We start from the raw sequence: 25,386 nt of genomic DNA on the forward strand, positions 1-25,386 counted from the left end.
CCTAGTGTATTTCTTTCTTTTTCACAAAAGAATATATAAATATCTGTTCAACTGCTTTTTTTTTTTTTTTTTAAATGCTAACACAGTTCTTCAATACTCAAAAGGCCAAATTTTCTATTACTGGCTTCGTACAGTTAAAATTCCAATTCACTGGTATAAGTCACAAGTGTATAAAGAAAGATTTTGGTGTGTAGGTTGGTATTTTAACCATATTTAGTAGAAATTGTTCCTTAAAACTAAAGTCTAATGAATACTAATAAAAGACAAGTAATGACCACGTCTAACCCCCTAATGTTAAGATCTTCTGGATTAACCAGATACAAAGAATTATCTACATTGAGAAGCCTTGAGAGAGCAAGACTACAGAAGGAAATTCATCAAAAATTAGAACAATGAAGGGGAAAAGTGAGGCACCAAGGGATACAAAAGTTAATATCCATCAATTACAGACGCATACATGAAACCAGCTCAGGACCCTTGCTCTGGTTGTTGCTTCTTCCTGGAGCACTTTTAACCCAAATAGCTTCTCCCTCACTTCCAAAGTCAGCTTTTCAGTGAAGTCTGCTCTCACCATGCTATTTATAATCACAAGCCAGTCTGCCCCGTCCCCATCACTCCTAATTCCTCTTAATATTTTCCTTTCCATTCAACTTACCATGTAAAATACTATGTAATATTCCTATTTAGTGTATGGTAATCTTCCTCTCCTTAATAGTAAAAAGTAAGCCCCACAAATAACATGTAAGCCCACAAGGGCAGAGATCTTTTGTGTATTTTGTTCACTGCTGTATCTTTAGGAGCTGGAAGAGTGCTTAGAACCTAGAAGTCACTCAGGAAATATCTCTTGAATAATGGCTCAATGAATACACAATTATGCATACAATAAATAGATTCAAAGTAATATGCTTTTGTGTTCCCATTGGATATCAGGCTATAATAAACCTGATTTTAATTAGCAAGAAGGTCATATGAATAAATGTACATACAGGGATACAAATCATGTCACATTTCCCCTTTAATGTCTCAACATTAATACATATTTACCTGCATCTTCCAATAGAGCACAGAGCAATGGGATCACCCACCACAGCAACCAGGGATTGTGCTCTTGTGATGGCAGTATTGAGAAGCTTGTAGTTAGATAAAAAACCATAATCTAAGTCCTCTGTGGAATCTTCCAGAAGTTGCTCTTTCTTTTTAATTGGTGTCTGTTTATGTTTACAAGTATGTCTTGTACGTACTGTGCTAAGAAACAAAACTCTGAATTGCTTTCCTACAAAGAAAATTTTTAAGAAAAGACTTAAGATTGTCATTCTGAACCACTGATATAATAAAAGCATTGCATTTTTAAAAATGTAATTGCTAAATAACAAACATTGGCAAAGATGCGGAGAAACTGAAACCCTTATGCACTGCTGGTGAGAATGTCCAATGGTACAGCTGCTGTGGAAAACAGTGCAGCAGTTCTTCAAGAAATTAAGCAGAGAACTACCATATGATCCAGCAATTCTATGCTTACATACATACTCAAAAGAACTGAAAGGAGCAACTCAAACAGATATTTGTACATCCACATTCATAGCAGCATTATTCACAATAGCCAAAAGGTGGAAGCAACACAAGTAAGTGTCCCTGGACAGAGGAATGGATCAACAGAATGTGGCATATACATACAATAGATTATTCAGCCTCATAAAGGCATGAAATTCTGACACATCTTACAACATGGATGAACCTTGAAGGCATTATGCTAAGTGAAATAAACCAGTCACAAAAGGACAAATACTACATAATTCCATTTATATGAGGTAGCTAGAATAGTCAAATTCATAGAGAAAGAATGCAGAAGGGTGACTGCCAGGAGGTAAGGAGGAATGGGGGCATTTAATGCGTATAGAATTTCAGTTTGGAAAGCTCAAAAAAGTTCTAGAGATGAATGGTGACGACTGTTACACAATAACGTAAATGAACTTAATGCCACAGAACTTATGTGCATAAAAATGGTTAAAATGGTCAATTTTACATCATACATATTTTATGACCATAAAAAAAATATTTTTAAGGATACTGTTGGAACCAACCTTAAAAACTATCCAGTCCCACGTTCCACCCAACACAAGGACCCTTTGTTGAAAGAGTCATCTAGTCTCTGGCCAACGGGGGCAGGCACAGTTGATTTCATAAAGAAGTCTACAGAAAGTCTAGGTGTATATCATTTTTTCTTATGTGCTTCATATAGTAACATATCTATTCCCTCACCCTATGACGAGTCTCAATACAATGTTGATGTCAATCCTTAGTCTTCTCCTCTCCAGGCCAAACATCCTAGTTTTCTCATGGCAGTTTCTTGACCATTCACTACCTTAAGTCTTCTCTGGGTGCTTTCTAATTTACTCCTAATGTTCTTTCTAAAATGCTCACCTAAATTCTGTATAATCTGGATAACACATCGTACAGTAGAACTATTTTTTTCCCATGCTCTTACTGCTGGATATTACCATAAAACCTAACATTGTATTAGGCTTCATTTAGAGTTCACATCATAATGTTGCTTCATATATTTAAAAGCACAAATTTTATAGCAATTAATTAAATGAAGATAATTTAAAGGAGTTGCTGTTAACTATAAACTTAGAAAAGCCTATAAAGGAGTTGCTGTTAACTATAAACTTAGAAAAGCCTATACATAAAAATCTTTATGAAGAAATTCATCCTCAGATACAGTATAACCGCAAAATGTGTGATATACTATTATGATTGTAATTCACAGCATACACATACTATGTGGCACTGATACAATTATGGTCATAGAAGAGGTATATTTGTTAATACTTATTTTGTTTGGATATAAAAATTTAATAAACATGTAAATGAGTGCAACCTTTAATTGCCAAACCTGGCATTAAAGAACTTGATATGAAAAGAACACATAAGTTCAGAAAAGAGATCTTAAGCATTAAAAATCCAGTGTGAACACACTTTAGATTTAAGCATTTGAATGACTTAATTCATTTCAATTGATACTTACCTTGAACATTTAGCACCCTTTCTACATTAACATCAGATAATCTCTTTTTTCGAAGTTCAGCACGTATTCTAAACACTTGATCAGCATATGGAGTCACCACACCAATACTGCCATCATCTAACTTCCCCCACGCTACTGGCCACTTCCTTCTTAACTCTTCCACACGTTCCACCACTTCAAACACCTTTAAACGAACATACACATACATATTAAAGTCATCATCAATGTTTGGAGAAAATAATATCGTAACCGAAACACATTTATAAAGGATCCCATTTTAGCAGACGTAATTTAAAAAAAAAAAAAAAAAACTACCTCTAAATGGGAGTAATGCTTTGCTGATGTGAATAGAATGAGAATATAATTTTTCCATTTACATTTTAAAGAGTAAAATTCTCCAATACTACAACCAGTGAAAACATGAAAATCAGGGGCAATGCTACTGGCCCCCAAGTTCCTGTGTAGGGAGGAACAAGATCAAGTTCCTGCATGGGGAAAAAGACAGGCCATGATCCTAGGGGAGGTAAGTTCTCACAGCCCCAGTAATTCTAAGTCCACTATCTTCAGATCAGAGAAACTAACCAACTAGAAGCTTCCTGTCATCAGGGACGTCACTAATTCCCCGCAGTACAAGGCCTAACATTGTCCCCTTCCTCACTGATATAACTAAGCAGACCAGCCAACAGCCACCAATTGACAACAAACCACAGTTGGGAGTAGGTCACATGTGGATCACAGAGACAGACTTTCAGAATTCACTACCTGCTAGTGGTACAAGTCCAGCCAAGCCATTTCATTAACCTTGCAATAAAGCAACACCACAGTTTATGCAACTAAATTTTTCAGACCCTAATTATTGGATTATGATAGGGTTTTTAGGATAGTTTGTTCTACTTTAATTCAATAAATTGATCAAACAGTTTCAATGTTTGGCACAGTGGAGAAGGTACAAAAATTAATAAAACATGTACCTTGCCTGCTACTTACGGAGAAGAGCTTATGGTTTATTTAGAAAAGAGAGCTATAATAAAAAAAATACATATAAGGCAAGCACAACAGAGGGTCAGTCAAGAGTCTAGGGGCATACAGAGGAAGGAGATACGCTTTTAAATATCTTTAAGTACATCGTTTCTTTATTAGTTACTAACAGTATCTATTTGAATTTATAATATTAAATATATTTAATAAAAATTGACAATTTTCATCTTTTGAAAAACTTGAGGTTATTGACTGTGAAGCAGTTCCCATGTCCAGATACAAATTCAATGAACTACAGAGGTAAGGACTACAGTTATCCTATTGTTATTATGATACAGCAGCAGGTGCATCACATACACAGACCACCCAGGGAATGTGAAGAGCAAACTAAAGACATGGCGTTCTCACTATCAGGAAACAGAGTAGACATACTGAGTCTACTGAAATAAGGAATAAGAAAAAATTATCTTTACCCATGTGGTTAGATGTGGGGATAGATGAGTTGGGAAACACCTCTGCTGCACCCTCCCACCCCATAAACAGAGTTCCCACCACTAAGCAACACACAACCATTTCTGCACTTTATCCTACTGTCATGTAGTCAAAAAACAGACTTAGAATGATGGTATGAGTCATTGTGGGAAACCTCTTCCCCAGACAGACATCTTTTAAGTTGGTCAAAATTAGCAAAGACAATCAAAGTCTCTAAAGACAGACGAAAGAGGTTACAAGAAAATTGAGAAGCATCTACCTATTCAACAAAACCTACAAAACTCACTGAGAACAGTGGAAGGTTGAGGCCTACAAGCTACGGGCTGCCTCCATTCCCCCACAGCTCTGTCTTACAGAACTGTTTCAACGGCCAAGGGCCAATTTCCATCTCCCTAGCTCCCTCCTATTCCAGGTGCTTTTGGCAGCTGGTAAACATTGGCAGATTTCATTTTTCACAGCTTTGTGCTGCAGAAGGCCTACGATAAGCAGTTGGCAGTAGTCAGGTAGTACCTGTTCCCCAACCACCCACCATCTCCTGCTACACAGGGAATGGGACAGTGGGTAGCAGTGCAGTCCCTCTTTCCTACATAGCTCTGTATTGCAGGAGAGCTGTTCCAAATGCCTTGGCAGTCCACTGACAATCTCCATTTTCTCTAGCTTCCTACGACAGAAGACCTATGCTTCGTAGACTCAGCAGCCACTGAACATCAGCAGATCCCAACCTCCCCTGGTCTGCACTGCAGAAGACCCACATTGGGTAGTGGCACCAGCTGGATGGAAGCACCTGGATGGCAGCATGGATTACACACAAACACACAGCATACACAGAGCTCCTGCTCCATAGGATGGATGCAGGTTGGGAAAAGCAGTGAGGAGGAAGTTCCATGTATTCCCCCAACAGCTGCTCCATAAGTTCTGCCCAGGAGACAGTGAGAGGAAGGCTTACAAACTGGTAACATTCTGCCTCTGCCAAGAGACCCGTGGCAGCTGGATTACACCGTGGAGCAATTTATGCCCTAGGAAGTAGAAAAGTAAAAACATTGAAATGAAAAATTTATTGCCAAGCGTCAACTGTAGATTTGAAATAGCAGAAGCATGAATCAGCAAACATGAAGATACATAATGGTTACGCAATCTGAAGAACAGAGAGAAAAAGTAATGCAGAAAAAAGAACACAGCCTCAAAGAAGTGTGGAACACCAATTAAGCTCACCAACATGCATCTGATGGGAGAACAGAAGGAGAGCAAAGATGGAAAGGAGCAGAAAAAAGGTTCAAAGAAATAATGGCTAAAAATTTTCCATATTTGATGGAAAACACTGAGCTATACATCCAAGCTCAAATGAAATTTGAGTAAGATAAATGCAAGGAGACCCACACAACAGACAACCATATTAAAAACTACAAAAATAAAACCTTGAAAACAGCAAGAGAAAATCAACTCATCACTTACAAAGAAATTCCAGTAAGACTAACAGATTTCTCACCAGAAACAATAGAGGCCAGAAAGCAGTGAGAAAACATATTTCAATGCGCTAAAAGAAAAAATCCAACCAATTCGACTAATAATCTTATATTCTACTTTTCAAAAATGAGGCCAAATAGAGACATGCCCAGATGAAACATAACCTAAGAGAATTCCTTACTTGCAGACTCCCCTTACAAGAGACACTGAAGGAAGTTCTTCAGGCTGAAAGCAAGTGATACCAGACAATAATTCAAATCCACACAAACAAAGGATCTCGGTCAAGGTGATTATGTGGGTAATGATAGAAGACAGTATAATAACATATTTCTTCTCCTTTCTCCTCTTAACTCATTTAAAAAGCAATTGCATAAGCCCATATGTACATAATTGTATTGTTAGGCTATAACATATAATAATGTAGTATGTTTGACAATAACAGCACAAAGGAGGTAGGTAAAAAATGACACCAGATGGTAACTCAAATCCACAAAGAGAAGTGAAGGTTAATATAGCAAACTCCATAAATATGTACTTGTCACCCTTCTCTCAGAATTTTTTAAAAACATAAAATTATATAAATTAATAATTATAAAAATATAGTTTGTTATATATAGGTATACTATATATACTATAATGGCACAGAAAGGAAGGAGGAATAGAGCTATGTAGGAGTAACTTCTACAGCTCTTTGGAAATAAGTTAGTAAAAATTTGAAGTAGATTCTGATAAAGTAAGATGTATATTTTAAGCCCTAAAGAAACCACTAAGAAAATAACTCAAAAAATATAATTAAAAAATAATTAAAAGAAATGGCCGGGCATGGTGGCTCATGCCTATAACCCCAGCACCTTGGGAGGTCGAGGTGGGTGGATCACTTGAAGTAGGAATTTGAGACCAGCCTGGCCAACATGGTGAAACCCTGTCCCTATTAAAAATACAAAAATTAGCCAGGCATGGTGGCAGGCACTTGCAATTCCAGCCACTTGGGAGGCTGAGGCACAATAATCACTTGAACCTGGGAGGCGAAGGTTGCAGTGAGCCAAGAACATACCACTGCACTCCAGCCTGAGCAACAGAGTAAGACTTTGTCTCACAAAAAAAAAAAAAAAAGAAAAATAATAATTAAAGGAATTAAAATGTGACACTAGAAAATATGTACTTAATACAAAAAAAGGCAATAAAGGAGACACAGGAGATCAAAAACTACACGAGACATAGAGGAAAAAAGGGCTGAGGTAAATCCAACCATATCAATAACATTAAATGTGAATGGATTAAAAATCCCAATCAAAATGCAAAGATGACTGCAATTCCAGAACTTCGGGAGGCTGAGGGAGATGGATAGCTTGAGCCCAGGAGTTCAAGACCAGCCAGGGAAACACAGCAAATCCCATCTCTACAAAAAATACAAAAATTAGCTGGGCATAGTGGCATACATCTGTAGTCCCAGCTACTTAGGAGGCTGAGGTGGGAAGATCACCTGAGCCCAGGGAGGTCCAGGCTGCAGTGAGCCATAATCGTGTCACTGCATTCCAGCCTAGGTGACAGAGCAAGACCCTGTCTCAAAAACAAAAGAAAACAAAACAAAACAAATGAACAAAAAGGCAGAGATTTTCAGACTTTTTTTAAAAAATCAAGATCTAACAATATGCTGTCTATAGAATATGCACTTTAGATTCAAACATGTAAATAAGATGAAAGTAAAATAAAAAAAGATATACTGTGCAAACAGCAACTATAAACAAGCTGAAATTGTTATACTAATGTCAGACAAATCAACTTTAAAACAAAAAACTGTACTAAGATAAAGAGGGATTATTTATTTATTTTATTTTATTTTTTTGAGACAGGGTCTAGCTCTGTTACCCAGGCGGCAACGCGGTGGTGCAATCTCAGCTCACTGCAACCTCCACCTCCCAAGCTCAAGCCATCCTCCCACCTCAGACTCCTGAGTAGCTGGTACTACAGGCACCTGCCACCATGCCCACCTAATTTTTTCATTAGAGACAGGGTTTCACCATGTTGCCTGATCTTGAACTCCTGGGCTCAAGCAATATATCCACCTCGGTCTCCTAATGTGCTGGGATTACAGGCATGAGTCACACCAAGGAGGGACATTTAAAAATGATAAAAAGATCAACCTATTAGGGAGATGTAACAATTATAAATATAGATAATTAACTGCAGATTCTCAAAACATATGAGGCAAAAACCACGTTCTCCTCTATGCCTCAGGTGCCACCAAGCCCAATGGATTCATTTTGTGTATCTGTACAACTCTGTCTACCTCTCAGACCACACCATCTTATGGTTATTATCCATAGCTCCTCCCTTCCAACTAAATTTTTCAAGGTAAAGAACTAAACCTTGGCCCGGTATGGTTGCTCACACCTCTATTCCCAGCATTTTGGGAAGCTGAGGTGAGAGGATCGCTTGAGCCCAGGAGTTCAAGACTAGCTTGGGCAACATAGTAAGACCTCATCTTTACAAAATATATATTTAAAAAAAAATTAACTAGGCGTGGTGGTGCATACCCATAGTCCCAGCTATTTGGGAGGCTGAAGCTAATGAAGCTAAAGGATCACCTGAGCCCAGGAGGTCAAGGCTGCAGTGATCACACTACTGCACTCTGGCCTGGGTGACAAAGAGAGACTCTGAGTCAACAAAAAGAAAAAAAAAAAAAAAAAGAAAGAAAGAAAAAACATATCTGTGGTGCTTAGTATTTAAATTGTACTTTTTTCTCACCTTGGCATTAAACTGAAACCATTTCATTACTGTGGGATATAAGTTCAGAATCAAGAAAAAAAAGAATGATCTTTCTCAGTCTCCTTCTACAATTTTAAGCACGTGAAAGAAGACACAATTTCAAATGATGTACAAAGCACGAGATACGTAAAATAAAAAGCATGTTGCCTAAACAAAAGAGAACTGTGCACAGCACAAATGCTATGAGTATTCCTTCAACTTGAGGTTCTTGAACTTTACTTTTAATTCCAACCTTTTTTTTAAAGTTTATTTTTATTTTAACTCTATGTAAGACTATCTTATTTTCCTAATAGTGGAATGTAAACTATTTTCAAATGCTCTCCTAAGTATTATACTCTTTATAAAAGATATCATTTTTCCCCTACGAATGCAACTGATGCCACTTCCTCTGCTTGTTCTATAACACAAAATAGATTTGAGTTTCACTTTTAAATTACATACCATCAAGAAAAGACCAGAGCTTCTAAAATCATCTTACTGTCCAAATAAACCTATATTAGTATCCAAATATGCCTACACTGGTATTCAAAAATTCAAAACACCTACACTGGTATTCAGCTGAGGTGAACAGGGTCAGTTTTTGCCCCTTGCAGAAAGAGTCCTGGAGCAATATGTCTCAAAATTTTTGACTACAGTAACTCATGGGGCTGAAGACACTCTCTGAACAACCCTGCTTTGGTGAAAGTCAAGGTGATTTGAAATGTCTCTAAAGTTACATGCTTAATATTTAAAGGTCACACGACCTTTAAAGTGAGCTGTCTTTGTGACCTTTTAATATGAACAAATATTTTTCAAAAAAAACCAAAAAACAAAAAACCTTTGAGTAAAACTGACAGTCCATGAAACAGCACCTTATTTATCCTATAGCTTACGGGTTTCCTGGGAAACACACCAGGTCACTGTGAATGAACAAGTAACCCAGGCTGAGAAACTGAGCCTCTCAGTTGTAGTAGGCAAACATCAATCCTGCCTCAGGATCAAGGATCAAGGCTCAGCTCTGATGCCTGATGTCACCGCAGGGCCACCAAGGCTTCTGGATTTCAGGCCCTGCTTGCCGCTTCCTGTCATCCCTCCCACCCATAATCACCGCTAATTCCTAGGTCAGTGGTTTCCAACTTGAGTGCAAAAACAACAAACGAGACCCCTAAAGTTATTTTCAATATTTCAAATATTTAAAGAAAAGTTTACCTTTTCCTAAAATTAAACGGCACAGACTAACCAAAATGTCAGTTTGTTTTTGGCTAGGATTTTATCAAGTGAGTACTGATGATGTTTTTGTACTGACTTCTAACTACAGGCCCGTGAGCAATGTCTTAACGGAAAAATGAATTCCTACTACATCATAAAAGCCATTTCTTTGTTAATAATATGGGTAAAGCATGGAATTCAAGGGCAGTGGAGACTGGAGATCAAGAGCCATGCCCCCAATGCTCTGCCATCCTCCAGGTTTCCTCAAGTCCAGAACTCCACTCCCTCCTGACGGACAGAACCTGAACTCCAGGGTTTCTGGTTTGTTAGCCCCTGAAGACGTTGCCATTTTTTTGGTCTGCTGCCTGATCTGACCCTTCAAATACTCACATTCTCTCTAAACCTAAAAAGTCAGAAATTATAAGAGAATTATGTAAGTTGGAGCACATCATGGAATTGCAACATTGCTGTCTGGGTCCATGTGATCTCTCTGGAGCACAGGATTCTGCAATTCAAGTTTTATTCATTTAAAATGATACCTCATTTGCATATGCACTATAAAACTTACTCAGAGTCTATTTTAGATACCTAACAATAATGATCTAATTGAGAACAATGTTGGTTTTTCTTTTGAATGAAATCATGTATTTTGTGTCTTACCATAAGACAAAATGTAAATCAAAGTTTTTGTTTCCCACAGGAGATTCATCTGAACAAATCAATGTTATACAAGAAAGAATAAACTTTACATACTATTAACATGTAAATGAAGTCAATATGCAATACAATGTCAACCCAAAACTTTAAATAAATGCTTAACAAAACCAGACGATGTGACTGAGGAAAATGTCAACAATTTTCAAAAAAGAATTAAGGTACCTCTGCATTATTATAAAAAGCTGTGCTATTTTTTTCTTGAACATCTTCTCCTCGTGCTGTAAAGAAAGTTAGTGGGTAGAAATCTTTGTGTGCTGGCTGCTTCCCACTGGCCATCAGTTTGCCCTCATAGAAAAGCTCAGAGGTGTAACTGTAGTAAAAGACAAAAAGAAAAAAGGGGGAAAATCTACATCAATATTAATTTCACCTATAAGAAAAAAAAAAGTCAATTCTAATAATATTGCCTTATGTCCATGATTAATTTTACTCCAATCATCTAATACTTATGATGCCAAAAATTTCTCCAAAAATAACAACAGTAGGGTCCTGGCGTAACATTGTTAAATGGAATGATTTTGGTAAGCTACAAAGCCAAAACAGGAAGAAATGATGACAGTTCAACACAAGATGAGACTTTATGAGGAAATTTGCTAGCCAGTATATTTCCTTGGTTACTATGTATTTTTATTTAAATGAGTCACATACAATCATGTACCACATAATGACGATTTAGTCAACAACAGACAGTATATATGATGATGGTCCCATAAGATCATAATACTGTATTTTTACCATACTTTTTCCATGTTTAGATATACAAATACCATTGTTTTATAATTACCTACAGTATTTAGTACAGTAGCATGCTTTGTACAGGTTTGTAACCTAGGAGCCAACAGGCTATATACACCATATAACCTGTATGTGTAGTAGGCTATGCCATCTAGTTAGTGTAAGTTCACTGTGACATTCACACAACAACAAAATTGCCTAATGACACATTTCTCAGAATGTGACCCATGATTGTACTAATACATGCAAACACACAGATATACAGATGCTGAAACAATGTACACAACTGAAAGACGATCAAGCTGTAAAATGAATCCACTTTACTGATGAAGACACCATCTAGTACTTGACTCATCCGTGACTGCAGCAAATGACTGAAGACAATAAAAGAATCACACTTTGAGAGATAGAATTATATCTATCCAATTGCATTCAGGGAAACCTAAAAATGGTTTTCACATGGTTGACATAATCAATATTATTAAATTATACTACATTTTTTTACAGTGTTAAGTTTCTGGTCAGGGTAGTGACTGGAAAGGAGCACAAAGGGGCGTTCGGAGCGCTGGTCATGTTCTGCTTCCTGATCTGGATGAGGGTTACATGCTGCATGCAGGTGGTGACAATCCACTGAGTTGTTAAGATATACACCTTTATATCTCTTTATATTTATGCACACTATAGCTAACAGAAATCTTTTAAAACTTATTAAGTTTCATGGTTTTTCTCCCTCCCTTTCTTTCCCTTCTTCCTTTCTTTTAAAGCAGATTCCTTGTACAACATAGCCAAAGACATAAGCAAACCATCATGCTATTTGTCAATATATTTATTATAGCATGTAACTTTTCATACAGATTATATATTTGGTCACAGAAAAACATATGTATAGCTAACATAATCTAAAGTTTTGGTTTCCAGAATTGCCCTTGTGGTGTTATTTTATTTATGTGTGTGTGTATTTTTTTTTTTCATCCATAGTTCCTGGTTCATAACTACCATAGCTCTTGTTACAGTCTTTTGTTATAATTTGGGTATGTCAGGCCCAGAATCTCTCTGACCTTCTCCTGCCTTCCTTTCATCGGCCCCAAAGCAGGACTCTAATCTTCCAGTCTTTTTCTTCTTATTTTTGTTTCTGAGACAGGGTCTTGCTCTGTCACCCAGGCTGGAGTGCAACAGTGTAATCATGGCTCACTGAAGCCTCAACCTCTCGGGTTCAAGAAGCCCTCCCACTTCAGCCTCTCAAGTAGCTGGGACCACAGTTGCGTGCCACCATGCCCAGCTAATTTTTTTTTTTTTTTTTTGGTAGAAAGGGGGTCTCCCTGTGTTGCTCAGGCTGTACTTGAACTCCTGAACTTAAGCAAACTTCCTACCTCGTCCTTCCAAAGTGTGGGTCTTAAGACCCTCCACAGAGAGGGTTCCGCCCTATACTCTGAGGGAAGAAATGCTGACATCACAAATCCTTCCATAAAAACCCAAAGAACTGGGTTCGAAAGCCTCTAGAAAGCTGAACATGTGGAGGTTCTGGATGGTGGCGTGCCCAGGGAGGGCATGCCAGCTCTGCACACTTTCTCCCACACCATGCCCTAGGCACTCTTCATTTATATCCTCTGTAATATCCTTGATAAGAAACCAGTAAACATAAATAACTGTTTCCATGCGTTCTGTGAGCCACTCCAGCAAATTAAGTGAACCCAAAGACCCAAAGAGAGGGTGGCAGGACCCTCAACTTGAAGGCGATCAGTTAGAAGTCCCCAAGGCCCAGGCTTGTGACTGCTGGAGGGCTGGCAGGTGGGCAGTCTTCTAAGCCCTCAACCTGTGGGATCGGACGTTATTTCTGGATAGATGGTATCAGAATTGAATTGGAGGACACCCAGCTGGTGTCCCCCACAGAACTGGTTGCTTATTTGTTGGTGGGAGGGAATTCCCTACATTCGATCATACAAGTCTTCTGTGTTAATTGTTGTGAGAAAGCAGAGGAAGAACATGATTTGAGTTTTTCCCAAAATAGCCCTACTCTGTGAAAAATTACAACTCTGACTTCTGAAGTTTTCTTTTAAAGACATAAAATTAAACATAATTTGCAAGACAAGGGACACTATGTAAGTCTGTTGGGAATCATCTGTCCCTAGTAACAGTTCTGTTTTGAGATCCTTCCCACCACCAGACCACAGAAAGTATGACACGGAGGGGGCAGTTCACACCTACTTGATGATAGCTTCATGGGAGCGGTAGTTCTCACACAGGAGAATCCTACATGGGAACTCAGCAGGGTAATGCTCATAGAGTCGGTCAAGTAATGAAACGTGAAGGTTTCTCTCCCTGGCAAACTCGCTGTAAACAAAAGGACTGAGCTGTAACAGACAAACATACAGAGAAAGTTTAACTGAATATACAAATAGTATTTTTTAACCTACTTATAAAAAAATCCACCAAGCTAAAACTTCTTATATACCAAACCTCAACATGCTAAATGCTGGGACAAGCACAATCAGTAATATTTTCTCTGAACCATTACCTCTACTAAGAACTTGGCTAAAATGTCTAACTTCTCATTGCAGTTTACCAACACTAACCTAGAGTTTCTTTCTACACCTGACAAAGGGCTCCCCAGCATAATAATGAATAGCTACTACTTCAGTGATTCTAGGCATGCAACCCACTGCATCACTGAGGGAGTCTAACAGTTATTTCACTAAAATTGATTAATTATTTTAAATGGTGAGCTGGTAGGACATACAGCCTACCACTAAAAAATCATTTTTAGTAATTAACAAAACAATCCTCTTGATTGTATGAAGTATAAGGAGCCATTCATGGTTATGCCTTTTACCACTAGAGAGCAAAATTAAACTACTTTAGGCAAAGAAATGAAAACAGAATTTGTTCCTCTACATTTAACTCTCTCCTTGATGTCCTGACAGCTATATAGTAAGATGTAGGTCCAATCTTAACTGCAGCAGGAGAGAAAGAGCCCCAAACTGGGACTTTGTGAAACAGGTATCCTCATAGAAAAACTGTATTTCTCTTTCCTACATATAGATATTCAAATATATAAAATCACACTCTTTCAGATTTTGGCTATAATTTTTAATTAAGCCCTCTATTTCCTAGTTTTCTATTACACCAACAAAAATTACTCCTTCAGGTAAACAAATAGTAAAGTCAGGAGCTGGGGAATTACAATTCCCCAGGATCCTACAGGAATGATCATTTAAATTTTACTTCACAAAAAAAAGTAAGAATCAGATATTCATACTATAAAAGAACAGAACTTAAATAAACATGAAAATTATAACAGTGACAGACTATCCAAAGAAGAAAAAGAGTAGCAGAATAGTAATTTTTCTTCAGAAATAACAATATTTTTCACTATTAGTACAGAATTATTTGAAGTACTAAAGTTATAATGCATGGCATGATTTCATAGGATGTTTTAGAAATAGATTAAACATCAAAATATAATTAAAAGTTACTTTCAACACAGCAACTTAGAGGGCATTTACCTGCATGTGATCACCAGCCAAGACAATCCGAGTGTTTTGAGTTGCTAATGCTAGAGGCATAATGGTTTCACACTCCATGGCCTGGGCAGCTTCATCTAATAGAATGTGTGTAAAAAACCCTAGAAAGTACAGCATAAACACAGGATAGCATGCTAGAGCAGCAACAAAGGCAGAAGGACTATAGTTATCTTCTTTTCTGCTAAGTAAAGAGTTCAGTTTGCTAATACTCTAAGAGTAGTGAGTACTTTTATTTATTTATTTATTTTTATTTTTATTTTTATTTTTTTTTGAGACAGGGTGCCACTCTGTCTCCCAGGCTGTAGTGCAGTGCTATGATCACAGCTCACTGTAGCCTCAACCTCCTCGGGCTCAAGTGATCCTCCCACCTCCGCCTCCCAAGTAGCTGGGACTATAAGCATATGCCATGAGGCCCAGCTAATTTTTGTACTTTTTTATAGAGATGAGGTTTCACTGTATTTCCCAGTCTGGCTGAACTCCTGGCCTCAAGTGCCTTGGCCCCCCCCTCAGCCTCCCAAAGTGCTGAGACTACAAGCATGAGCCACCACACCTGGCCCCAGATTGGTACTGCTTTTTTGATGATTAAGTTTTGCCATATTTGTCAGAACAACTTCCTGACATCTTACATCTGTACTTCACATAACACTAGTTTGATTTTACATAGCTCCTGTACTCAAATATAATAATCTTAATAGTATGCCATAATAAAACCTATTATAATTATCATCTCTACAGTATATAATGCAAAAGCATTTTATAACAAAAATCTGAGAAAAGTGTAAAAAAAAAAAAAAGAAAAATACCAACACTCTCCAAATTGGAATTCTTCATATGATCAATAATAAATACCATCTGACCAACTAGAGAACAAATGGAATAGCTGTCACTAAAATTAAACCAGGGGTTGGCAAATTTTTCTTCAGTAAAGAGCCAAACTATATATTTTAGATTTTGTGAACCATATAATCAATCTCTGCTGCAACAACTCAACTCAGCCACTGTAACACAAAAGCATCTACAGACAATAAATAGGTAAATAAATGAGCATGGTTGTGTTCCAGTCAATAAAACTTTATTTACAAAAACAGGCAGTGAGCCAGATTTGGCCCACACACTGTAGCTTGCCAATCCCAGTCTAAACTGAATTCATAAGCCCTAAAATTGTGAGACTGTGTCTTGAGTCAGCATACCAGGTTCAAGGTCCAACTGACAGAGGTACTGGGAAGTATTCAATGTAACAACCACCACTCGATGTTTAAGAATATCTTCTTTCTGGGGCATCTGAAAGGTGGAATGTGCACTTGAGATCAAACAGTACTGATGCACAACTGGGTGGACAGTCTTTACCCAGCGATTTCTGAAATATACCCTGGAAAAGAAGACAATATTTCTGATTTACATTTACTAATTTCTTAACAGTATCTAGTTATTAAAATACCGACATTGTTATTTTAAGACTGCAACATATGAAAAGTAACAAATGAATCTGATAACCATTAGCATTCTATTGAATTAGAATTTAACATACAACTGCCACTATATCCACTGTGACTCTCTACCAAAAAAATGACATAGAAGTATATGCAATTCCACAAAATAAACCCCTATTTTTAAGTGCTCACAGTAATCTTGCAACAGAATCGTATAAACATAAGATTTATAAGCATTACAGTTTTTTAAGTTCAAAACATTCCCATTCTGGAATTACCTTTTTCTAGACTGTTCTTACAAAAATACACTGACTCCTATTTTAACTATTTATGCTAACAAAAAACAGTGAATTGCATACTTATAACAGGAATTCAAAGGTTATTTTCATTTTATATTAGACTATATTCTTATACCTATACTTAAATAGACCTCTGAGGTTCTGGAAATTTAAGAATAAATTTAAAATTTGAACAACTGGAAAGTCTAAGTACTTCCATTATTTGCAAAAGAAAAATATTAATAGGCCTCATGCAATAGATTATTAAAATGGTACAGAAATTACTCATCCATCCACCCACCCATCTCTAACCTACCCAAGTAACAAAGATTCTTTAGGTATCTACTATGCTCCAGCACAGAGGCAGATCACATAGGGCTTGTGAGCAATCCTTGGGTTTACTCTGAGTTTGATGAAAAGCCATCAGAGAGTTCCAACAGGGCAGTGACACCATACGACTTATTTTGTTAAAGGACTATTCTGTTTCTCTGGGCAGAACATATACAGTGGGGGTGGACAGTGGTGTGCTGGTAAATGTTTAACACCTAGCTCCTGGGCTAGGAAGAGGAGGGGATTTTGGTTTGTAGTGTTTGCTGATTTGTGGTGTAAAATTGTCATGGCGATTTCAAGCTACCAGCATGTCACTGAACGTGAACCTGAGAAGTCGTACACATGATTAGCTCTAACAAACCAATACAAGTTGGCTCCAATACAACACTGAGCGGCATGGAGGAAGGAGCAGGGGGTGGAAGCAAGGAGACCAGTTACAAGGTTACTGTTAAGACTGCAGACAAGAGCAGATCGTAGCTTGGACTAGGCCAACAGCAAAGATGTGACAATGGTCAGATTCCCTAGACATTTTGAGAGTAATGCCAACAGAATTTACTGATGAACTAGAAGTGGAATTTAAGAGAAGGAATGATTCCATGCCTCTGAAACTGGATAAATGGTGGTGGCTTTTACAAAGGTGGTGAAAAAGAGGAATGGATTTGGGGTGGGAATTGAGAGTTTCGTTCTGGGCATATTCAGTAGATATCCAAGTAGATATATCTAGTAAGCAAGGCAATACATAAGTATGGAGTTCAGGAGAATGCCTGGGGCAAGATAGCTACAATTGGGATAATACTAAACCTTGAGACTAGATGAGATTAGAGAATAAAAGTAGATTTAAAAAAAAAAAAAAAAAAAAAAAAAAACCTAGTGGAAGGAAGAATGACTGATGGACCACTCCAACATTCAGAGGCTGGGAAAGGAGACTGGGAAGGAACAAAGATATAGAACTCTGGAGAGCGTGGGGTATTGGAAGTAAAATGAAGCAAGTGTTTCAGATAGAAATAGATAGGAATAACTGTGTTAAATGCTGCTAAGAGGCTTAAGTAAAATGAAGACTGACCACAGGACTTAACAGCAAGAAAACCAATATGATGAACCTCAATATGATGGTTTTAGTGTAAAAGTACAGATGGAAATCTGATTAGCTTGAGCTTAAGAAAGAAAGAGAAGAGAGGAGATAGTGCCAGGGAGTACATATAGACAACTGTCTAGATAAGTTTTGCTTAAAGGCATGCAGGTCAGGTGAAGGTGAGTTTTTGTTTTTGTTTTTTTTTAATAAGACAATAGTATATTTTCATGCTATACAAAGAAAAAACTATGGAGGAAAGAAGCTGTGTATCCAGGAAAGGATGAGAGCTCATTCACAAGTAGAGAGGTTGGTCCCTGGAAAAGAAAAGAACAGTTTAGAATGGGAGGGAAAGCAGTTATTTAGGAGATGCAAGTCAGATGATCTATCAAAGAGAAGATGTGGGCATTCTCTTCTGATGGCTTCTACTCCATCGGTAAAATTACAAAGATCACCAGATGATTGTTATTTTCATCACTACTATTCCTCTTTCCTAGTTAGGAAAACCGAAGCCCAAAGAGCTTACAGCCAGGATTTAAACCTGTGTTCTTCCCCTCTCTAAGCTTCATTTCTTATTTCCAAAATGAATATAATAATTCAACTTCTCAAGGATTTGGGGAAATTAAATGAGATAACAGATGTATAATATGTAGCATAATGCCTGGCAGCACCAACAAACCGAAGCCCCCCACTTCCCTTCACCCACAGCAAAGCTGAAACTAAAACCAGCATTTCTAAACACTCAGTAAATATTCAATGTACACTGCGCAAACGCAAAAAGGTAGCATCATGATATGAATATAGGCAATCAAAACAATTACTTAAAAGATCTGTTGTTTATTCCATCTAAAAGCACATATTGTGTGAAATATTTTATTTAATAAGTCATCATATGGAACAAAAGAATAATTTATACGCAGCTTCTAAAAAAGTAAGAGCAAAATCTGGTGCTTAATTGGCATGCCTTCAGTTAGTCTAACATTTTGGTAACAATTTCCTTTTCTCAAAGAGCCACCATTTGTTACTAGGCTCTTGTCTCTTACTTTGTGTTAATGTTTCTCAATTTTATGGCCTCTGCACATTTTATGAAAGCAATCTTAAATTATTTTTGGAAGCAAACCAAAAAGGTTTTTAAAAGAGAATTATTAATATTTTGGCCACGCACGATGGCTCACACCTGTAATTCCAGCACTTTGGAAGGCAGAGGTGGGTGGATCACTTGAGGCCAGGAGTTCAAGACCAGCCTGGCCAACATGGCAAAACCCCATCTCTACTAAAAATACAAAAATTAGCCTGGCGTGGTGGCATAAACCTGTAGTCCCAGCTACTTGGGAGGTTGAGGCACAAGAATCACTTGAACCCAGGAGGTGGAGGCTGCAGTGAGCTGAGATGACACCACTGCACTCCATCCTGGGTGACAGAAAGAGACTGTGTCTCAAAAAAAAAATTTTTTTTTTAATTTAGAATGTAAAATAAAAGGCCGGGCACGGCTCATGCCTGTAATCCCAGCACTTTGGGAGGCCGAGGCGGGCGGATCACGAGGTCAGAAGATCGAGACCATCCTGGCTAACACGGTGAAACCCCGTCTCTACTAAAAATACAAAAAATCAGCCAGGTGTGGTGGCGGGCGCCTGTAGTCCCAGCTACTTGGGAGGCTGAGGCAGGAAAATGGCGTGAACCCGGGAGGCGGAGCTTGCAGTGAGTGGAGATCGCGCCACTGCACTCCAGCCTGGGCGACAAAGCAAGACTCCGTCTCAAAAAAAATAAATAAATAAAAAATAAAAGAGTAGTTATTTTTACTGTCTGATATTAATTACTAAGTAACTTTCTGTTTCTTTGTTTTTCTTAGACATTGGAATTCTATTATAGTAATAAATCTTGCAAATTGCTATTAAAAGTCAACTTTACTGATTTCTTAAATAAGAAAAATAAAAGTCTTAAGTTGATAATCATTTTTTACTAAAAATCACATCAAAATATGTTTTAAATTCTTCAAACCAAAATTGAGTTCACTTTTCCATTTTTCCTTCAATTCAAGACCACACTTGAAAGTGATAATTTGGTGAGGGGGGAAATTTTACACAATGGAGATAATCTAGACTTGGCAGAAGAATTACAACCTCTATATCGTAAGCTATGTACAATCATTTTCTTCAAAAGGCAAGCACTGGCTCACACAAAAACATCTCTGGATACATCAAAGTTAATCATGAAAAAAATCCTCATTATTTCTGATCCTGGCCTACCTGTCTAAATATCAACTTACTGGTAAGCAAATACTAAGGAAAAACTAGGCAGTTATGAGCCACATTTTAAAACTAAAATTCTACCCATCCCCCAGATGAACTATTAAATCTGATAGCAGAATAAAGGCATTTTCAGATATGCAAAAGCTAAAAAATATTACCTCCTATGAACTTTGTCAGAAGGGTTGAAAGCACTAGTTAAGGGTGTGTAAAAAAGGATGTGCACCATCAAAACAAGGTAGAAAATCAAGAAAGAGGAAGACCTAAGATCCAGGAAATGGGATCTAATATAGAAGAGAAGAAAAAGAAATTCCAAAATAATGGCAAAGAGAAGTGTCAGCATAACAAAGAACAACCAGTTCAGAAAGGAGGAGCAAGTGAAATCCAGAAGGGGAGCTTCCAGGAGAAAAAAACAGCACTGACAAATTATCTAAGAGCTGTGACAATAAAGACCCTTGTTTCAGTAGGTATTTACAGAGTCACTTAGGGTATAAAGACCTGATTAGATGTTCAAAGAAAATAAAGCAAATGAAAAACAGTAAGTATTAATGCTAGAACAAAGCCAAAAACATATATACATATTATTTGTTAGGAGCAAATAATTTACAGGATCATCATAATAAAAACACTAAAAATGAAGCTACCATACACTCTGGAAGGCCAAGACAGGCGGATCACCTGAGGCCAGGAGTTCGAGGCCAGCCTGGTCAACATGGTGCAACTCTGTCTCTACCAAAAACACAAAAGTTAACTGGGCGTGGTGGCGTGTGCCTGTAATCCCAGCTACTCAGGAGGCTGAGGCAGGAGAATCACTTGAACCCGGGAGGCAGAGGTTGCAGTGAGCCCAGATAGCCCTACTGCACTCTATTTTGGGCAACAAAGCAAGACTCTGTCTCACAAAAAAAAAAAAAAAAAAAAAAAGCTACAACAGAAAGTCAACAAATATCTAAAATCAAATTAAGACACAGCAGTTGATATATGTGTGTTTATATATATTTGTTATATATATACACATATATAATAATTTGTATTTTATATTTTATATATTTATAATTTGTATACATAATATACACACACATATATAATTTTTTTTTTTTTTTTTTGAGACGGAGTCTCGCTCTGTCGCCCAGGCTGGAGTGCAGTGGCGCGATCTCGGCTCACTGCAAGCTCCGCCTCCCGGGTTCACGCCATTCTCCTGCCTCAGCCTCCCGAGTAGCTGGGACTACAGGCGCCCACAACCGCGACCGGCTAATTTTTTGTATTTTTAGTAGAGACGGGGTTTCACCGTGGTCTCGATCTCCTGACTTTGTGATCCGCCCGCCTCGGCCTCCCAAAGTGCTGGGATTACAGGCGTGAGCCACCGTGCCCGGCCATAATTTTTATATATTATGTTTATAATTTAGAAAAATGGAAGTATCAAAAGAAACTGCTAAAAAAGTCAAAAATTCCCTTGGGAATGATACTTGGTGAACAGTGGCTAGGTTAATTGAAAAAAAAAAATTTTTTTTGCTCTCAACTTTAAATACAACATGACCTTTTGTAATAGTGTATACATGTGATTTCCTTTAATAAACATAAATACTAATCTAAAACAAAAGCTAATTATTTGAATCATTATGGGGAAAATAATTACCAATATTTGAATTTAACCTCTCACTTATAGGTGGCTTTTTAAAATTAAAATTCTCTAGTTTCTCTTGTTTAAAAAGAAACTTTACTTAAATTCTCATATTCTCCCAGTCACTGTCCAACCTCTCCCCTCCTTTCACAGCCAGGCTTCTTTTTAGAAGTATTATCTAGATTGTCCTCTCCAGTTACCAACCTCCTACTCACTCCTCTACTCATTCAACATGGCTTACCTTCCATCTAATCAAGGGACATAAACAACTTTCACATCACTAAATCACACGGATGTTTCCAGGCCCATCGAGTTACCTGACTTGGCAGCATGCAAAGTTCCGCTGTTGCTCCCTCCCAGGAACTCTCCCCTCAGCTTCCATGACTCAAGCTTTCTCTGATTCCCTTCTAACTCTCCAGCCCTCCTCTCCCCTGACAATCTCATCCATGCCCACGCTTCAATCACCACCAATACCCTAGTGACTCACACATTTTCTCTCTCCAGCCAAGACCTCACCTCTGAGCTCCAATGAGTATTTCATTGTAAAATTGAAGGAAAAAAAAAAAAAAGGTGGTTTTTCAAATTATTCATTTATACAGTATGGATATTTGTTCCCATCAAAATCTCAAGTTGAAATGGAATCCCCAATGTTGGAGGTAGGGCCCAGTGGGAGGTGTCTGAATCATGGGGGCAGATCCCTCATGAGGGGCTTGGGCCATCCCCTTGGTGATAAGTGAGCTTTTGCTCTGAAATCTGATCTTAAAAGTATATGGCACCTCCCACACGCACACTCACTCGCCCCTGATTTCACCATGTGACATCCTACTCCCCCTTTGCCTTCCACCATGACTGTAGCTTCCTGAGGCCTCCCTAGAAGCTGAGCAGATGCCAGCACCATGCTTTCTATAAAGCCTGCAGAACCATGAGCCAACTAAACCTCTTTTCTTTATAAGTCACCTAGTCTCAGGTATTTTTTTAAAGCAATATAAAAACGGCCTAATATCATCAACTAACTCCAAGCACCTGTTTTTTCCTCAAAGGAAGAAAAAAAAAAAAAAGAAAGAAATTAAAGTTCTAAGTCTCACTGCTGACTTTTTCACATTTACCTTGGAAAGTTACCTCAAGTTGAAGCTAGTAAGAATACAAAGTTTGACCGCTGAGCCAATTTTCTTGAAAGTATAATATTCTAGTCCCAACTTTTAAAAGATTTTAAAATATTCTCTGCACTTTCATTTTGTGCAACATTTAAGTTAGACACTGTGTAAAAGATTATTTAAAACACAGCTAACATTTTTTTAAATTGGAGAATTGACAGTAACAAGACAATTTCAAATTCACAGTATAAAATATAATACCAATTAAGAAATTTACATATTTTCCAGAAAGAAATCAATCCACATATCCCACATGAATTATAAGAGAGAGTCTGGTAATATATAATTTTAATTCACTAATTTTATTCATGTAGTAAATTTATACACAACAAATAATCCCCAAAATGTCATTACTTAAAATACTATGAATAAGAATGACCTGATCACAGAAGAATATGCTTCTTTGAAGATCAATATAAAACAACAATTACCTTCCATTTTCCCAGAAAGGAGGAAATGCACCCCTCCATAGATGACCCCTATCTGCAAAGCCATAACTCTGTCAGAACCAGATACTGATCTTGAAAACCACACACAAAAATAAACTGTGTTTTCCCCTCTATTCCATTTTAAAATCTTCTAGTTCTAGTGAAGTAACAAGTAAAAACTGAAACTAAGCAGGATCTAAAATGGTTTCTAAAATCCCCATCTCCAAGTATTTTAAGTTCAGCTCAACTCCTGGCAACTAAAAGAGTTTTACAAATTTTAATCATAAGTATGTATATTTAAACACATTTACTACTGTATTCACTATGTAATGTTTTGACTATTTTCACACTATAGCACTTTCCAGGGCCTGTTCCAGACTATATCATGAAGACAGCAAACCCTTCATGAGCCTTTCTCCCTAGAGACAACCATCTTCACGGTCATGAGCAGACACTTAGTGCCCTCTTGTGTTCTTTCCTCTGCATCCTGGGACAATTCAGATAAAGCTAATCTTCCCACAGCACTCAGTCATTCTAATCTTCTCTATTCCATTTCACATGCCTCCTATGTTTGTTGTCTATTAGGAAAATTATCAATTAATCTGAGTTAATGTAATATTAGATAGTGCTAATAAATCTTAACAATTCAATGCATAAATACTCTGAGGAAATACATTTGCAAGTTAACACCTTTCCCAAAGAGAAAAACTATGGTGAAAATGTAGGACTACATAAAGCAAATATTTGGGAAGTCAGACTTTTTCTTACTTTGTTCCATTTACTAAATGAAACCACATGAAGTTTGCATTTGAATATATTTATAAATGTTTTTCCATCTTGGGTTGAACCACTTTTGAGACTTACAGAGAGGTGAGAATTTCTGATAGAGGGCAAGTTTCAATATTTGGGCCACAATGATACATGTACCCTACTGAACATAACTTCTTATTCTGCATATCGAGATGCACCACATGTTGGATTATAACCTCCAAAAAATAATTTTACATGGAAAAAGCTAAATATAAGCTAGTTGAGTGACACATTTAGTGTTCATCAGCAACAGCTCTACAGCCCCAAATGTCAAATAGCCTATGCTAAGTCAACCAAGATTTGAGTGGGCTTTACCCCACTGTTTTTACACCAAGTACACCATGATAACTGAGGTCACACTTCCTATGGAACACACATGCGCACTCTACCAACAATATAAGTGAACAAAACAAACCACTTATATCATTAGAGTAAGAATACCTATAGCAAAAAAGGTAACTACTCAACTTTCACTTATGAGCTGGAAGAGATTAGATTCTGAATCAAACTATTTATTGATGAATGTATCCTTCAATAAATACCATGTTTTCATTTATAGTGATAATGATTGTATATATGTAATATTTTCTTATTAAATACAACCAGATTCTATTTAAAATAATTACTGCTTCTTAATCTTCCAGAGTGAAAATAAAATATGGCAAAAAAAACCTGTGTTAATAGGTCACACCACTTTTTTCCTCTTTTTTTTTTTAATGGAATTCTAAGATCATTCAAACAGCTTTGGTTATGATTACTGAAGAATTAAATAACATAATTTCATTTCCCATGCTTGAGCTCTAGTAGAAATAAAAAGTTAGTGACTTAATGATTCAAAAGTGCAGTTAGAAATTAATTTATAAACAACTGTATTCAAACAACCTAGGGCATGACATATTAGTTTGTAAAATGGCAAAACTGAACATTAATCCATATAACAATGAAAGCAAATGGTATAATAAACAACAATTTGATGATTCTTTATTGTTTTCTGAAGAAAAGGATTTCTATTCCCCCACATCCTATATTTAAGTACATTTCATGTTCATATATACTCAGAGGACCTTTCTATATCAACCTTAAATTTTCTTTGACACTTAAATGGTAGCAAAAGTTGTTAAATACCAGTCAAGT

The 25,386-nt window shown here is 37.2% G+C and overlaps 1 protein-coding gene across 7 annotated transcripts in view; it reads right to left on the reverse strand.

The window, feature by feature from the left end:
• The window catches only part of LOC105469033 (helicase with zinc finger), a 187,913-nt gene that overhangs the window by 73,117 nt on the left and 89,410 nt on the right, over positions 1-25,386 (reverse strand). For all 7 annotated transcript variants that reach the window (XR_011615959.1, XM_071083493.1, XM_011719558.2 and 4 more), the window contains 6 exons: positions 16,080-16,258; positions 14,872-14,990; positions 13,574-13,719; positions 10,799-10,946; positions 3,029-3,212; positions 1,045-1,273 (listed from right to left, as the gene is read on the reverse strand). Coding sequence is in view for 6 of the 7 variants with exons in the window: in XM_071083493.1 (XP_070939594.1) it covers positions 1,045-1,273; positions 3,029-3,212; positions 10,799-10,946; positions 13,574-13,719; positions 14,872-14,990; positions 16,080-16,258 (1,005 nt within the window). In the remaining variant the exon portion in view is untranslated. The remainder of the gene's footprint in view (positions 1-1,044; positions 1,274-3,028; positions 3,213-10,798; positions 10,947-13,573; positions 13,720-14,871; positions 14,991-16,079; positions 16,259-25,386) is intronic.

Source organism: Macaca nemestrina, chromosome 17 (genome assembly GCF_043159975.1).
Source record: "Macaca nemestrina isolate mMacNem1 chromosome 17, mMacNem.hap1, whole genome shotgun sequence".
NCBI lineage: Eukaryota > Metazoa > Chordata > Mammalia > Primates > Cercopithecidae > Macaca > Macaca nemestrina.